Genomic DNA, 17,251 nt, shown 5'->3' with positions numbered 1-17,251 from the left:
GGGGGGGGGGGGGGTGTATGTGTCATCTGCAGGAGTGTGTATGGAATGTGTGTATGTGTATGGCTAAAACCCGTAGTATTATCAGCAGCTCGTTTTGCGTAATAGTGGCCTGAGCTTTTCACTATTGGAAAGCCAGAATCCAGTTTGGCAGGGTCCTAGTTACTGTGCTTTAGGTTTTCCTCATTTGACTTCAACAACTCTCAGGCTGATTCAACATCTACCCCAGGTATGTTTTCTTTGAAAGGGCATGCTAAAATACGTTAATATATTCTGTAATTTTACATGTAACTACATTTAGCGAGGGTTATGCTTACAATAACATTAACACCAGTCTATACCGGTCGTATACTGTCGATGCGGCGCGGCGCAACGCAACGCATCCGGTGGACTGCGATTAATGGTTCATTTGCCTTGGACGCAGCGCTCGTTTCCGGTGTAAAATAAGCTAATGCAACAAGAAAAAATAAGCTGTCATACAGAACACATTGTAAAAAACAAACCGTAATATCTTTAGCAATTTTGCTTTACAAGTATTTTGTTGTTGTTGTTGTTAAAGGGGCAGTTCACCCAAAAATAACAAGAATTGTATTGCTCCAAACCTGTGTGACTTTCTTCTGAGGAACACGAAAGACATTTTGGTAACTTTTATTGTATGGACAAAAGCACTGAGACATTTTATCAAAATGTCTTCATGTTCCACAGAAAAAAGAAAGCCTTACAGGATGTTATCTTTTTGGTGAATTATACTTTTACAAAATGTACAATGTATAAACTGGATATTTAGATATTTCTACTAGAAAACAAGACAAAATCTCTGTATTCATTTTCAGAGCCATGGGGGCCATATATGATGTAGAGGTGACCACAGGCTCCATGACCCATGCAGGCACTTTTGACAATATATTCATTACCTTGATTGGCACACAAGGAGTGAGTGAGCGGGCCAAGCTTGACAGCTATGGAAGAGATTTTAAGACTGGAATGGTAAGATATTTTTAACATTTTATATGAATTTTAACATTTTCAAAAATTCAAATGTGCTCAGGAAAGTTCTGACTGAAATTAGCCATCAGTTTCTCTAACTGTAGCATTTTTATTAAAACCTAGAAAGTGAAGTATAAAGTGATTACCAGGTTCACTCTCGCCAACCTGCTGCTCATCAGACTCGAGAAAGATAATTTAATGTTCTTGCCAGAGAATGACTGGTTCTGCTCTCTGGTAAAAGTAAGAACCCCTGAGAAAGATGTGATCCATTTCCCATGCTATCGCTGGATGGCAGAGGGGGAAGTAATTGAGCTGCGAGAGGCCAAAGGTTTGTATACGTATCTGTTATTGCATTACTTTTTTTTTCTAAAGTCATGTTTATCATAAAAATATTAAGTTTGTAAAAAAAAATATTGTAAAAATATTTCACTTTATCACTGTTTTTAACAGTATTTTTGATCAAATGAATATAACCTTGGTGAGCATAAGAGATTTCTTTCAAAATAATTAACTGAACTGCAGTGCACATCTTATTCTGGTTGGGATTTTCTGTTCATCTACATTTCAGTAACTCTTTTATTTTGTCTGACAGCTACACAAATCTATGAAGAAAAATATTCACAACTGAAAGAGCACATAAAAAATGAGCTGAAGCTTAACAAACAAGTGTACCAGTAAGTTTGCACCAGTAAGATGTGTCTTTGCAATCATTTTGTGGCCTCTTCATTGGTTTAGTGTAAATCTTTGTGTACCTTCTTCTTCCTCAAGGTGGACTGAGTTTAAAACAGGTCTTCCACAGCATGCATTTTTTCAGGAGCCCCTGTCTCTTCCCTCAGTGGTCCGCTTCTCTTTCACTAAAGACATGGACTCAGCTTTCAACTGCTCCACTGCGTGAGTCTTACCTAACATATATTAGTAGAAGTGTTAGTAAATCCTGTCTGGTCATTTCTTTACGCCAATGATGAATGTGTCTTCCAGGCTTGGTGAGATCAAAATGAAGAAACTGGTGAAAAAACCGGATCAGTGGGTTCAAATGGAAGACATGAAGAGTGCCTTCTGGTCATCCAGAACTGCTGTCTCTGGTAAGATAGCTGCTGTTGACATTAGAAGATGTGTTTGATGTAAATGAGTGAAGTAAAACTGTGACATAATTTGGTGGTTTTGTTATTGCAATCTTTTGATAATAGAATATGTGCAGCTGCACTGGATGGATGATGACTTTTTTGGATATCAGCTCCTAAATGGCTCCAATCCAATGATGCTCCGTCGATGCACTGAGCTTCCTCTGAACTTTGCCGTTACTAATGGTATGGTGCAGCCTTTTCTAGAGAGTGGAACTTCACTTACTCTGGAGATGAAGGTAAAACAAGATCAAATTTGCTCTTTTGCACTCTCCATGCTCTCAAAATATGTAAGCAATTAACTGTTTAATTTTTTTTAACTCAACAGCAAGGAAACATTTTCTTATGTGACTATAAAAGACTGGCAGATTTACCAACTCAGTTCATCAATGGGAAGCAGCAGTATGTTGCGGCTCCACTTTGCCTTCTGTACAAAAACCAAGTGGGCAAACTTCTGCCTATTGCCATTCAGGTACATTTGATGGGTTTCACAATACTGGAATGGAATGGACCAAATAAAATATGTACATTAATACTGCCATTTGTACATCTTGCTGTTAGTGCCCTCTAAATAAATTTTTTTAGAAGCAAAATTGCATAATATATTAAGCCTTGTATATCTAAATAAAGTATTTTTAAGTATAAAATATTATTCTTAACCAACTGACTATTTTTTGTTTTTACATATAATTCTAGCAAAATTATTTTTTATGCTTAAAATAAAAAATAAAAAACTTTTATAAAATAAATAAAATAAAAACTTAAGAAAGAAATGGGGTAAATGCATTTAATTCAGTTTCAGTTTCATATAACTTATTTAATTTTATTAAATGTTATTATTTTTATTTATTTTATTTGCCAAAACATTACCAAAAGCTTATTACAAACTGCAAAATTAAACAATTTTACCCCACATTAACCACTTTCATCAAAAACAATAACAAAAAAAAAAAAGATAGACAAACAAACAAATAAATAAAATGTAACATAAATATACAAATTTAAATACAAAAATACTGATGTGTGGCTGACATGGTCAGTAACATAATAAACTAAAAACAAACCTTGTATAAGTAATTTTACAGCAAATGATTAACTAATTCCCATTCTGTTTTGTGTCAGTTGCAGCAACAGGCATCAGAGGACAATCCAGTTTTCCTGCCTAGCGACTCAGAGTATGACTGGCTGCTCGCCAAACTCTATGTGAGGAATGCCGACTGTCTTGAGCATCAAGCATCTTTCTATCTGCGCACCCATCTGGCTGAGACCTTTACAGTGTCATTAATGAGAAACCTCCCGGCAGCTCACCCTATACATAAGGTACTCAAGATACGAGTGGTATCTGTGTCAATATACTGTTTGTTGTGGCTAGACTTCTTTCTAATACATCTGCAAAAACACATTTGGGCCAAATGAATAAATCCAGTCCATCAGTAAACATCTGAACAATGCATAACATCCTGCATTAAATTGGATCATAATCATCACTCACAACTCATGTATGTGTTTCTCTCAAAGTTGCTGGTGCCACACACACGTTATACCCTGCAGATAAACACCCTTATTCGGAATAGACTTATCGGTCCTGTGGGAGCTGTCACTCAGGTATTGATTCAGGATTGTTTTTATTTTCATTTATTTTAATTTTTTCACTTAGACGATTTCTTAAATAATTAATTTTCACTTCAGAATACTAGTATTGGAGATGAAGGGATGACCAATCTTATAAAGAAGGCGCTTTCAGACCTGACCTACAGCTCTCTCTGCTTGCCTGAAGACATCAGTGGCCGTGGACTAGAATCTATTCCCAACTTCTTCTACAGAGATGATGGACTTCGGCTCTGGAGCTTCATAAATGAGTAACATGAATTTACTTAAAATTATAATCTATCTGTGCACCAGAAATAAAATAAAACAAAATAGATTACTCAGATTTGCATCAAATCACTCGTTACGTTTCTTTCATGGCATCTTGAAAGCTTTCTTTAATGTGTGCAATACAAATCAGTTGCTTTTGGTATCAGTTCGTAGTTTTGTAAGAAGCATGGTGGAGTTTTATTACCAGAGTGACAGTGATGTGCAGCAGGACACTGAACTCCAGGACTGGATCAAGGAGATCTTTATCCATGGGTTTCTTGAGCAGAGCAGCACAGGTGAATCAGACGATATAGCTTTGGTTATCATAGCTGTGATATCATTATTGTTTTCATCATCAGTGTTCCTTTTCTTCTCATTTAGGAATACCTCAGTGTTTTAGCACAGTGGAGGAGGTCATTAAATGTGTGACCATGGTGATCTTTACCGTTTCAGCTCAACATTCAGCTCTCAGAGCAGGACAGGTAAGTTAAAAATGAACTTCAAATTATTCTACTTATTCTAAAAATTTAATTAGGATCATATGTTTCATATATTCTATTTTGTTGCACTTAGTTTGACTATGGTAGTTGGTTTCCCAACGCCCCAGGCTCTTTAAAACAACCCCCTCCTACATCTAAGGGAAACTCAGACAAAAACACCCTGCTGGACACTCTCCCTGACATGAACACCTCTGCTTATCTAGTATCAGTCTTTTGGCTCCTGAGCAAACCCTCATCAGATTTAGTGAGTGTTTCCTACTCAACTGATTGGATTATCCCAGTTTTTTGCATATACTTGACAAATCCTCTCTAATTTTTTATGCAGGTTCCACTCGGGCAATACCCGGAAGACTACTTTTGCCAGATGGCTCCCCAAAAAAGGATCAGAGATTTTCAAGCAGAACTGTCCTTTTTTAGCGAGTCCATCAATGACAGAAACAAAGGGCTACAAGTGCCTTACACATACATGTGCCCTGATAACATCAGCAACAGTGTCAGCATTTGATACAGAGTGGTGTGACTGAAGACTACTAAAACATCATGTTTTAATATACTTAATATAAACCATATTTAGAATCATTTTAATATTTAAATGTTGCATATTTACTTGCTATATACTGTAATATTCAGATAAATACACTTTTTTTTTTAACTTTGTATTCTCATTTGTCAATATTGATTTGATTTAGAAGCTAGGTTGAAACATCTAAAATTTCAAAATGATTCAAGATTTAAATAAAAAAAATATATATATAATATATATATAATAAAAAAATATATATATAATATATATATTCTAAAAAAAATTGTTTGTCTCACTTGTCAATATTAGTGTTTTAAAAATAAACATATTAAAGGAAAAAAAATCTTTAGCACCAAAACTGACATTTAAAAAGGTCTTTATTTTATGGGCATGTGTTTTAGATTTGAAAATTCCCTTTAATACTTTCACTTCAAATATATATATATACGTTCACAGCAATGTTCCTTTTAGAATTTAGTTAAAGGAATATAAACTGTGTCAAGTAATCTACATTTTATTTAGATATGAGTATGTATTGAATACAAAAGCCGCAGTACCAATATCCTAATGCAATGACAACTGTCCAAAAAAACTTGGTGAACGTTATAATGTTTAAACAGAATTTGTTCGTTACTGATGGAAAAGCGCATCCAGATGACACTACAAGACCTGGATGGTAGGCATTCCTCACAGATGATTTTTCTACCACCTCACACTTATAGCACGAGACAATGCAACAGCATCACTCTCAGAAGTTCATCCCAGTGTTATTGTGGGTTAAGTTCATCAATGCACCGCCAAAGGTTTTCAGTCTTTTCCGGAAAGTGGCCTTCTTTGATTTTCTTACTAATGTAGCGAGTTGTCTCCTCTCGTGCATTCTGGCTAGAGCTGGTAGAGGTCTGCATGATGTTCTTGAGCAGCTCCTGGTTGGCCTCCACAGACAAACCCAGCAGAAAGCGGAGAAAGATATCATAGTTGCTATTCTTGGAGCTTAATGCTTTGTCAACCGCACTCCTGAGTAAGTCTGCCAAGGAAACCTTCATGACTTTGCTCAGCTTGCTCTGCTCAAGGACGTTCTTCCCATGTTTCTTGAAACAATAGAAAACATGAAGAGCAGCAAGGTATTCCTGAAAGGTTGGATGAGCGAAGAAGCTCACCTTCTCTGTGTAAATCACGTACTTCTCTCTGTAAAACTCTGTGCAGAGACCGGTGCAGGCCATGGCAGGGTACGAATCCGGCAATCTAACGTCATCCCAGTGCTCTTTCTCCATCTGAAACTCATTCTTCTCAAGCATCCTGTAGGACAGTTTTGCGAGCTTAATGAGCAGCTGATCAGCAGTAAGATCCTTGGTGCCTTTGGTGGGGTCGTTCTTCAGTTTCTCAACGGACATTAGAGTGTGACCATGGAGCATAATGGTGTACAGGTTGGTAAGAGTTCTGGGCAGCTGTGCTCGAAGAGACTGGAACTGCCGCTGCAACACTTTAGATGCCACCCAGCAGAACAGTGGCAAGTGGCACATAATAAACAGCGTCTTGGAAGACTTGATGTGAGCAATCACCTTCTCAGCGAGGTCTCGATCTGCGATGGTCTTTCTGAAATAGGCCTCTTTCTGATCATCGGTGAAGCCACGAACCTCCAGAAGCTGGTGGACATGTTCTGGTGGGATCACATCCAGAGCTCCTGCCCTAGAAATGATCCACACGTAGGCGTTATAGAGCAGGTTCCCCCTGATGAGGTTGGTCATCAACACTTGCACAGTCGTAGGACTGGTCGCATCACACCAATACTCCGTTCTCCGGAAATTAAAGGGGATTTGGGTGTCATCAAGGCCATCGCATATGAACATTACCAGGCAGCCTTCGAAATCGAGAGTATCTATTTCCTTCATCTCTGGATAGAGGGTGCTGACTAGACTCAGGAGGGTATACTCTCCTTCTAGCATTTTATTCAGCTCCTTGAACTGCAGAGGAATAAGAAAGAAAACATCTGTGTGGACTTTTCCATCCGCCCAGTCGAGGATGAAGCGCTGCACTGCAAATGATTTGCCACATCCTGGGACTCCCCTGGCTAACACCGACCTTACGGGCCTTGACCTCACATTCTCCTGGGAAAATATGTCATTTCCGGTTAATGGCGTCCTGTTGACTTTGCCAGTCTCTTCAAGCTCTTGTATCTTTGATCTGAACTCGTGCTCACTGTTGATTGATGCATTAATGCCATCTGTAATGTAAAGGTCTGTATAGATGGACTCAAAGGGGACTGGTTGTCCTTGCTGACTAAAACCCTCATATACCATCTCATACTTTCTCTTCAGAGTCAATTTCAGTTCGTAGCGCACTTCGTCTGTGGAACATCAAAAAGAGAGATTTTTAAGGCAACGGTTTGAAAGGCGCTGTAATGTTCTGGTGAGGACAAAATAATATAACTTACTTCTTTTGCATAGTCCTAGCAGATATTCAGCCAGCTTCTTAAAGTTCATGATATTAAAGAGTGCCAGCGTGATCTTCAGAGAGATCTCAATATTGCAAAGCTCTAGCATCTTATCCACCAGATCCACAATATCAAGTCCATCCAGCGGATCACGGAAGCGCTCTGGATATCGTTCCCACAGCAGTTTTTTGAAGTACTTTAATTCGTCCTCTGTAAGTTTCTTTAGGCAGCTTGTGAGGGCCTGTGATATAATAAGAATGTTAGTGAAAGGCACTTATTGGAAATATTGTTATTGATTTGAATGAATGACCACTGGTTGTGTAGGCCTCACCTTAAATGCAAATTCCACCGTCATTCCTGGATGCCTTTTCTCATTTGGATCTACTACCAACTCTGGTTTTACAGGAGCAGGAACATGTTGTTGTTTCACACCACCTTCCTTCTTGCTCTTCTTCCTTGTGCTTAATTTAAAAAGGAAATAATTTTTTATAATATTTAGATGACAGTAAATGAAAAACTACACTACTGTTCAAAATGTTGGGGTCAGTAAGATTTTTTTTATGTTTTTGAAAGAATTGTGCTAAGCATTTATTTGATTAAATCTACAGTAAAACAAAAATATTGTGAAATGCTATTACATTTAATATAACACTTTTCTGTTTTTTAAAATGTAACATTCCTGTGATGGGAAAGCTGAATTTTCAGCAGACATTACTCCATAAGCCATTCTAATATGCTGATTTATATAATATTTCTTAATGAATGTTTTCTAAAAAAAATGAAAATTATGTTATTATATATGATTCTGTACAATTACTATTTTAATGAAAATGTAAGCATCTTACAGTATATTGTGAAATGCTATTACATTTAATATAACACTTTTCTGTTTTTTAAAATGTAACATTCCTGTGATGGGAAAGCTGAATTTTCAGCAGACATTACTCCATAAGCCATTCTAATATGCTGATTTATATAATATTTCTTAATGAATGTTTTCTAAAAAAATGAAAATTATGTTATTATATATGATTCTGTACAATTACTATTTTAATGAAAATTTAAGCATCTTACAGTAAGTAATTATGTGAGTACATTAAATATGGGTGAATATGGTAAAATAATATAGGCCAGGATTAAAATTCAACTACATTTTTTTTTTTACAATATGTCATCTGCCCATCAAAGGGTGGTCAACACCCTTGACTAACACAGTATTTATTATGACCTCTAAATTGTATACCGATGTATTGTATGACCATGGTAATGGCTCGGATGCATCATGTAACTTTCACTCACCTTTCTTCAGCATTGCCCTCCATATTGATGTCCTCATCATCACTAATAAACTCTTCACTGCTAGAAGCAGATGAGTCCCGTCTGCACAACTGAACTCTGTAGAAAGTCAATACAAGACTTACAAGAATGACCCCTTTAGTCACAAGCACACAGAGAGCAAAGTCTTTTTCAATCTTTCAAATAAGTATCATTTTCACTCTTATAGTATGCTACTAATAAAAGCCTAAATCCTATCTTTAAAATGCTGCTGTATGAAGAACCTACTGACTGCAAAGACAAAATACAATATATAAAACCTGTCCCAGAGCATGTCATATAATCTAAAAAAAAAATATTAGTCGTGATTAGTCTTGAAAATTAGTCGCAAAAATGAAGATAAAGTAAACTTACTGAGTGCAACTGGGTTCATGCTCTTCTCTTGTTTCTGACCAGCTGTCACTCTGCATGGAAGCATAACTGTTTGCAGGGGACTCTGCTCTCTCCACGTATTGTCTGGTTAGAACAATCGTTATAAGATAGGAAAATAAAAATAAGGTAAGGTAAGTAGTTTGACAACGGCGTATTCCTGATCTTACCAGCAGGTGTCGCACTTATACAACAGACGACAAAGCATGCATGCGTCTGACATGTTCGTCAACATGGCTATTCCTTGCTGATCCCTATTACGGTATCAGATTACCGAAAACCATCTTACCCCACAGGACCGGAGAATCCGAGGGTGAATGGAAGTGTCCTCTGAGGAATCACGTCGTCCTCTTCATCCCCATTTTCACTCCCGAAGGCGGAAGCCCCGATTCCTAATGGCAGACTGTTGTCTGACGCCATGTCTACTGCGTCGTCATCCATCTCGGATTTGCAACGTTTTCCCCGCTTGTCAGAAACAGCTAAGCGTTGTTACCCGGATGAAAGCGATACATAAGATATTGCAAAATTCATATGCCTTTAATTTGAGCAACCCATGTCTCTTCCTGTGGAAGGAGTGTGCAGTATTGCGTTATGAACGCTAAACATATATATTAGAATAGGGTTTAACCCTTTATAAACCATAAAGTTTTACAGCAATTTGCTGTTACAGTGATATGCATTGTGAAACAATGGAGCTAGAATGGCAGTGAGTTGTTCAGCAACTGACAGCCAATCATAAACCGCCTCTGTGGTTGCGTAATTAAATATTCACGTGCTTTGTACACTCTGTTACTCTGATATTTGTACGCACTGTTTTATTTTTAGCGATTGGAAGAAAAAAATAACAGTGATGGAAAATGCGTTAACTTTGGTTTTAGAAGACTGTAGGCTTACACAGCAAGAACAGGTTTACATGCCGTCATTTCTGCATAAGTAGGCTATTATTAAAACAAGTTAGACTGGTCCAGTCAATGTTGTTGGTCTCATGAACATGCAAACATTAGCCCAAGGTTTACCAATGTACAATGTGGGAAAAAAAAACATTAAACCCGAATACTAGAGAAAAAATGGGGGAAAATAATTATATTGTAGAGAAAAGTCCATATTTGGTCACCTTGTAGACTACAATAAACCTTTTGTACTCTCTTTATAGGACCTTATATGTAGTTAAGTGAGTTTGAATATACAGTATGCTATTACAAGAGCTTCAGAGACAGACTGAAGTGTAGCTATAGCGGATGTCTAATGATTTCACCTTTGTTTATTCCTGTAGCAATGCTCCTGACTTCGCGGTCCTCTCGATTCACGCCTGGCTTCACATAAAATTGCGGAAGACGGAACAAACAACCCCGCTTGGTTAACTTTAAGTTAATTGTTTAGCATGAATTACTTTTATGACTTATGATTCCTGGGCCCGTAAGCCAATGCAAGACCGTATATGCTAAAGTTCAACAGCGAAAATGCATGTAGCAATAGCGCATCAGTATCTGATAAGAATCACTTTCGGTCTGAAGTTGTGGATGTACTTCCCTGTTTTCTTAAAGAGGCAGCAGTAAGAATATTTAGTGACGTAGATTTTGTAGTTGTTAGTAGAGACAGTAAACTAGTAACCTACTAAGTAGTGATCTGTCACCTACCTTTAGTGTCTCTGGGAACAGATAAAGATTTTAGAGCATTGTGTATTGTTACATAGCCTGTAAAAAAAAGTAGAAGACCCTTGACTTATACCCTATTGACACCGCTGTGGTGAAGGACCCCATTTTGAGATTGTGTTGTTTCTATGTTTAAAAGGCCTGGAGTCCCACTGTGAATGGCACTGATTTCATATGCTGTATATTTGTTGTAGTTGTTTAAGCCCCGAACTCTAGCTGCAGATGGTGAGTCTGAGTCTTAATGGAGCAGCTCTTGAACCTTGATCCCTTCTCCTCCCCTTGTCCCTTAAAAGCCTCTTCTCAATACCCCTGCAGGCTGTAAGGAATCTCAACATCTGTCAGCAATGCACACTCCCCTTATGTTCCCATGAGATGTGAATCAACATAAAGCACTCTGTGAAATACATCTCTGTTCATTTGTTTAGGTAATAATTTATTTTATGTCTTAGATTGATCCATGTGCATGAATTAAGTTGTCTGTAAGATGTTTAGTTAAATTAGTGCTATACATACAGAATATAGATATTTTTTTCCCAATATAATCACATTTCAGATCTGTATGGAATCTAATTATAATCTAATGCTGTAATGTAAACATACATTAATAACGAATTAAAGGTACACTCCCCCCAAAAATGAAAATTATGTCATCATTTACAACCTCATGTTGTTCCAAACCTGTATGTCTTTCTTTCTTTCTGAGAAACACACACACACACATGGAAAAAAACAAAAAGATATTTTGAAGAATGTAACCAAACCATTTGGTGACCATTGACTTCCTTTGTATGCACAAATAAACACTGACATTTTTCAAAATATATTCTTTTATGTTTGACAGAAGAAAGAAAGTAATTTTGAAACAACAAAAGGGTAAGTAAGTGATGACCGAATTTTCATTATTGGGGTAAACTGTCCCGTTAATGAATGGTTATATAATCCAAGCTGACTTGTCTTCACATCACAGGGATTTTTCTTTGTTGAGCACTGTGTTTCTTTAAAGAATAAGGGCTTAATTGGGACATGCTAGTGGCATGAATGTCAGCCGACGGCATTGCATGTTTCCCCTTGAATGATCATGCACAAAGCCTGGACTATAGGTCACTTCAGTTTTAAGGACAGCAGGCATTTAAAACACCTACTTAAAAATGCATTTTTTTATGGAAATCAATATTAAGTAAGATTTTATTCAATTGAATGCATATCTTCACAAAATTATATAAATATTAATAATCATTTAGATTAACTAAATGATGGTCACTTCAGTTTTGATTACAGCAGGCATTTAAAACACCTTTAAAAAATGTTTTATGGAAATGCCATTAAATAAAGATTTTAATCATGATTTAATTAATTATATACATATCTAAAACTACATAAATATGAATTATTATTTAGATGCATGATGGGTTAAAGGGATAGTTCACCCCAAAATAAATATTATTACACCCTCATGTTGTTCCAGAACCATATGACTTTCTTCCATTGAAGACACAAAAAGAGGGGTTAGGGACCGACAGTATCAGTCACCATTCACTTTTGTTGCATCTTATTTGAAAAAAATGGAAACGAATAGTGACTGAGACTGTTATTCTGCTCAGCATCTCCTTTTGTGTTCCACAGAAGAAAGAATTTTCACTCTCCCTTTAAGTAAGAAGTAATGATTGATCATTTAAAAAAAAATCTTCATCCAAGCATTGAAGTAAAAACGGCTTCCAAATAAACAGTGACTCATTTGATTCTGCAAACAATAAAATAGTAGAGTATTCCAGTCCCAATGCTATCTGTAAGGGTGTATTTAATACTCTGGTTTGCACACAGCTCAATTATGGAGATGTTTCCGCTGCTTGGCCCTCATGACGGCTTATTTGCCAGAGCCAACGACTGGCAAGAATGGACGAGGCGCGAGTCATACGAGTGTGCGCGAGGGGCGCGCGTGCAGACTACTGTTTACTGCTAACAGCTTCAGACGAGGCACACAGCTGTGTGAATTCACCGTTGTCTGTCGTCTATGGCTCGATATATGGGATGAGGAATTGAGACATTAAAGGCATCGCAACGTGAGTGAAAATGATCGAAAGGAGGATAAAACCTCGCGCGAGAGCAGGAGAAATCTAACGTTATTCTGACAGCTCTCTCACAAAGACCACTGCGAAGGAATGCAGAATAATGCTTTGAACTTGAAAGACCACCAACGCTTCGTTTGCTAGAACCATAGCAGAATTTGCAGGGTAAACATGCAGCGGGTGAAAAACGGGCAGAAATCTGCCTGAGTGGATCTGGAGTGCGCTGAAGAGCTTCTTTCGCACCTTTGTTTGGCAGCGTCTGCAAAAACTTCCACAATGGCTCTGGTCATGGAACCTGTGAGCAGGTGGTCAACAAGCCAGGTGGTCGACTGGATGAAAGGTATTCATTTTACGTTCGTTTGTATTTTGCTGTAACAATGGAGAAAAATACTGTATATCCAATTAGGATCGCATGTGAACATTTTTTGCGTTTATAAAATGCAAATGTTACATGTTTGTCCAGGCTTTGCGTGCAATTCAAGATTTAACTGAACTAGTTTTAAAGAAACATCACTGTTTATCAAGGCGCAACAGTGCGCGCATTCAAGCTGTCAAGCAATTAAGATATAGCCTGTCATATATTGAGCTTATCGCAATGGCTGTTATTGACAGATGTTGATGTCGGCAGTACACGTGAAAGAAAGGTATTAGAATTCGTTTAAAATGATTCTAACGAATGAAGTAGGTTGAGTAGTCACGTCATCTCATCAAACAGAATGTAAAGTGACGGGTCACGTGGAGGCTGAGTGATCAGCTGGGACCCTCTGGCAGTCAAAGGCTCAATGGCCCCTCCACGGTCACTTAAAGTTCATGAAAATGGGTCTTTTCCTGAACATTGGCTAATGAACACAATGTTGCTCACACACACAATTGACACACCACTATAATAATGCAAGAAACATACACTGTAACATATACACACCCATGTGCATAAATGGTAACAAAAATAACTGTTTAAATAATACAACATATAACCAAATAGGTTATTTTACAATTTGATTGCTATTTTATTTCATTGTAAAGTATGTATTTTACATACAAAATATGCACTGTAAAAATATTTTTTAAGTTATAAAAATAAAACAATTATTTGAGTATGTTTAACGAGAAAATACTTTTTCCTATATTTACTTCAAAATTTCATGTTTATTTCAATGTGTTACTTGCCGTTTACTTAAACAGTTTTTTTTGTGTCACTGTTTACTAGTAATTTCTGAGTGAAAATTTTTCTACCCCAAATTTTTTCAGTGTATAATGATTAGAGTATTTTATGGTAAAATTACAAATATTGGTGATATATTTCCACTATAGCATGTAACTTATGACTACCATTTAGGTTTTTATTGTATGATTTTTATGGTATTTTATGTTTAATTTATTATTATTTTTTTTTTTTTTTACAGTGAGGCTTTTATGTTTAATTAAATGGCAAAAGGTCTAATCCATAATGCAGCTTTTTCTGGCCAAAAAAAGCCAGCTTAAACAGATGAACATGTCAATAAAGCATACATATTTATTTTATTTTTATGTCCCATTTTCTGTTATATGACAATATTAGAGGGGCATGAAATGCAGTCAAATGATCCCTTTACTCGAATTTGGTTATACAACATTAAACACAGTCATACTCTCCTTTGATTTTGTTCAAGAGGATGTGATTGGGAAACGGTCTCATTATGGAACAGGTACATTAGGTCTATTACAGCACTAAATATCTTTGGCATTAGATAAGGTGAAGCCCTTCGAAAAAAATCATTTGGGTGTAATTGGCTGGATTATTTAGCTCAGGAGTTCTAGATGAAGTGAGAAAAGAGGAAGACAGTCATTTGTAATTCAAATGAGGAAAATGTTACACTTGGCTAAATGTTTTGCCTTTAAGTAATTGTGTTTTTGAAAAAGGTAGATCAGCATCTCCATCTCATTCCTCCCTGTGAAGATTCACAAGATAGGAATTCGGTCCTCAATGTGTATGCTTGTGCGAGAATATGACTGCAGGTGTGCTTTTCAGCGGTAACCAGCTTCAGTAAACGAACAACAATGTGCACTTGTATGCCTGCACATGTTATCTTGTTGTGTGGATGTCTTGGCTTGAGTTTTGTTATGTGTCAGATGGCGTGTGATGTGTTCGAGTGGATAAATAAGGTGATGGCTTATACGGACCATAATAAACTGTGCTTTAATGAGTTATTCACTTATTTATTTTGCTCATACGCAGGAATATGGCTGATGCACATTAGATCACAATAAACACATGTAGTAAATACCTAGAGGTAAGGAACTGTATAAAGTACAAACATCCTTATATTTGTGCAAATCTAAACAGTTAAGGAAGGATAAGCGAGATGCAGGATGAAAAGGCAGTGTAGGAATCATAAAGAATTATAGCGAGGCGGTGTTACTCCCTAACGGGATGCCAGAGAGGCTTTCTTATGCTGTTTGCACACTAAAAGCATGCTCACAAGTACACACCGTCGCTCTGTAAGTTAACCTCTCCTGATGGTCACAGAGAATTTTAAGAAGCTTCAGACGTTTTCTTGACGTGGCCAATGCTTTGCTTCTAAAAAGCTGGAGAATTTTATTGGCATCTGTCTGTTATGTGTAGAAAGAAACCCCGCAAGCTGCTTTATCAGCTGCTGAGACACAATGACGAGCAGAAGATAATGTGTTTATGTGCGTGTGTATCAGTGTAAGGCTGTAAAGGTGTTACAGCCCCTATGGGCTGATGGTGTCTGTTTGTATTCGTGTGATCATTAGAGCCTTCTGATCAGCAGCATGCAACAATGCGCTCAATGTTTCGCACACAAATACTCAATTCTTGCACAACAAAAGAGAGAGTTTACTCAAAAATGGCAATTCTGTCATCATTTGATTTATTTTTTCTGATTCATATATATTTTGTAATGCATTTGTTGTGGGTTTTGTAAGGCTGGGTGTTTACACAAATTTCATGATTCGATTTAAATCAAATTCAATTTAATTCAGTTCTGATTGCGATTCAGTTCGGTTCCAATCTTGATTAAGTATCGATTCATTTGAATATATATCAGGTGCAGTACGTCATTTTTTTTTCATGGAAAAAAAAATTGATGCGGTCACATTTGTGAAATTTAGGCAGGATTGGGGAGTAACGGAATGCATGTAACGTCGTTATACGTAATCAGGATACAAAAAAACGGTAACTGTAATTTGTTACAGTTACGTCAAAATCAAAGTAGGCCTAATTAGATTACAGTTACATTTACTAAAAAATTAGAATACTATCAATGGTCCTAATTTAAGTAAGGAATAATTGACGACATGCCATTGAATTATTAGAAAATAATGATCCGAGGTGGTGATAATAATAATAATGCAGTTATTAATGCAGTTAAATATAGTGAGAGAGAGAGAGAGAGATTAGGTGAAAGGTTAGGTTTCGAGTAGTCGAAAACTGTGTATTTTAGCAATGTATGAAGCACTTCTCACACAGAAGTCACTTTCAAACCAAGCAGTTTAGTGTTGGTCAGCGCTGCAAATTTGTGTAACCTACTTGAATGTCAGTGAAATTCCCAATTGCACAGATTCCTATTGAAATTAATGGAATTTGCCTGCAAAATTTCACAGAGCATTGATAAATGTGACCGCACCATAATCCTTTAAACTATAAAGGGAACCCTAGTAAATCTCTATAATATTTCTATAATATTAAAGGTTAAAATTAACACAATTTTTGTTATGTTATAATAACTTTTTAATGATATAATTAAGTTTTTTATTCCAATTCATTTTTTTTTAAATATAAATATTTAAATGCTGTCCTAACAACTTGTTTTCATGAGAGTGTTTTTTTAAAACATGCATTAAATAAAATCAATATTTTTAGCCCAACCCTACTTTTTTGTCATTTTTGGAGCTTAGTAGCATTTGGTCACCATTTACTTTCATTGTATGCAAAAGTGCAGCGTGAACATTCTACAAAAGTTTTCTTTTTGTGTTTTCTGAAAGATTTGGAACGGCATTAGGATGAATAAATGGTGACAAAATTCATAACTATCCTTTAGCAGCGTTTATTAAGCTAACACAGCATGTGCAGGCAGCACGCAGTACAGTAAACCTGTGATCAGTGTGTATGGCTATATGCTGCCCACGTAGCCACACTGAGCCACACACAATGGCACAAATATGTTGACTAGGACTGCAATCATTTTGCTTGTCTGTGTCTCAGGATTATGTGCTGTATTTATGAAAGTGCATCTCTTCAGAACAATCTTTATGTATTTGACTTCTGTCTAGGTCTACAGCCCTGAATACCTAGCAGCAAAGTAGTGCTGGGCGGTATACCGGTTCATACCGAATACCGGTGTTTATTTTTGTTATGATATGAATTTTTAAAATACCGCAATACCGGTGTATGTCGCTTAAACAACGTTCGGA

General features: G+C 36.7%; 3 protein-coding genes and 1 long non-coding RNA gene across 9 annotated transcripts in view; 3 read left to right on the top strand and 1 right to left on the bottom strand.

Annotated features, from left to right (window-relative positions):
• Positions 1-125: 125 nt before the first annotated feature.
• On the top strand, positions 126-4,987 carry LOC107756080 (hydroperoxide isomerase ALOXE3). 3 transcript variants are annotated; one of them, XM_016573054.1, is made up of 15 exons: positions 126-226; positions 831-984; positions 1,108-1,312; positions 1,577-1,658; positions 1,753-1,875; positions 1,963-2,066; positions 2,172-2,344; positions 2,434-2,577; positions 3,228-3,425; positions 3,624-3,710; positions 3,795-3,964; positions 4,137-4,258; positions 4,344-4,444; positions 4,536-4,706; positions 4,788-4,987. In XM_016573054.1, exons 2-15 carry the CDS (start codon positions 835-837, stop codon positions 4,965-4,967), a joined length of 2,010 nt encoding a protein of 669 aa, XP_016428540.1. In that variant the 5' UTR covers positions 126-226; positions 831-834; the 3' UTR covers positions 4,968-4,987. The 3 variants fall into 3 exon arrangements, with proteins under 3 accessions (XP_016428540.1, XP_016428542.1, XP_016428541.1); XM_016573056.1 differs by lacking the exon at positions 126-226 and having other exon boundaries at positions 931-984; positions 1,230-1,312; XM_016573055.1 differs by lacking the exon at positions 126-226 and having other exon boundaries at positions 942-984; positions 1,196-1,312.
• Positions 4,988-5,374: 387 nt separating this feature from the next.
• On the bottom strand, positions 5,375-10,452 carry LOC107756123 (protein NLRC3-like). Of its 2 annotated transcripts, none has more exons than XM_016573126.1 (7): positions 10,377-10,452; positions 9,410-9,615; positions 9,106-9,207; positions 8,716-8,811; positions 7,748-7,877; positions 7,417-7,657; positions 5,375-7,329 (listed from the first exon to the last, which is right to left on the bottom strand). In XM_016573126.1, exons 2-7 carry the CDS (start codon positions 9,559-9,561, stop codon positions 5,753-5,755), a joined length of 2,298 nt encoding a protein of 765 aa, XP_016428612.1. In that variant the 5' UTR covers positions 9,562-9,615; positions 10,377-10,452; the 3' UTR covers positions 5,375-5,752. The 2 variants fall into 2 exon arrangements, with proteins under 2 accessions (XP_016428612.1, XP_016428613.1); XM_016573127.1 differs by having other exon boundaries at positions 9,410-9,599; positions 10,376-10,448.
• Positions 10,039-10,460, top strand: LOC107756129 (uncharacterized). Its single transcript, XR_001641784.1, has 2 exons — positions 10,039-10,291; positions 10,394-10,460. It is a non-coding gene; the product is annotated as an uncharacterized LOC107756129 (long non-coding RNA).
• A 458-nt stretch (positions 10,461-10,918) lies between these two features.
• The window catches only part of LOC107756121 (connector enhancer of kinase suppressor of ras 2-like), a 41,028-nt gene continuing 34,695 nt past the window's right edge, over positions 10,919-17,251 (top strand). For 2 of the 3 annotated variants that reach the window (XM_016573125.1, XM_016573123.1), the window contains exons 1-3: positions 10,919-10,997; positions 11,088-11,197; positions 12,594-13,178. In XM_016573125.1, the coding sequence (XP_016428611.1) occupies positions 13,115-13,178 (64 nt within the window). In that variant the 5' untranslated portion in view covers positions 10,919-10,997; positions 11,088-11,197; positions 12,594-13,114. The remainder of the gene's footprint in view (positions 10,998-11,087; positions 11,198-12,593; positions 13,179-17,251) is intronic. The other variant, XM_016573124.1, reaches the window with a different exon arrangement.

This window comes from Sinocyclocheilus rhinocerous, unplaced genomic scaffold (genome assembly GCF_001515625.1).
Source record: "Sinocyclocheilus rhinocerous isolate Xijiao unplaced genomic scaffold, SAMN03320098_v1.1 scaffold682, whole genome shotgun sequence".
Classification (NCBI taxonomy): Eukaryota; Metazoa; Chordata; class Actinopteri; order Cypriniformes; family Cyprinidae; genus Sinocyclocheilus; species Sinocyclocheilus rhinocerous.
This window is presented reverse-complemented; position numbering and strand designations above follow the sequence as displayed.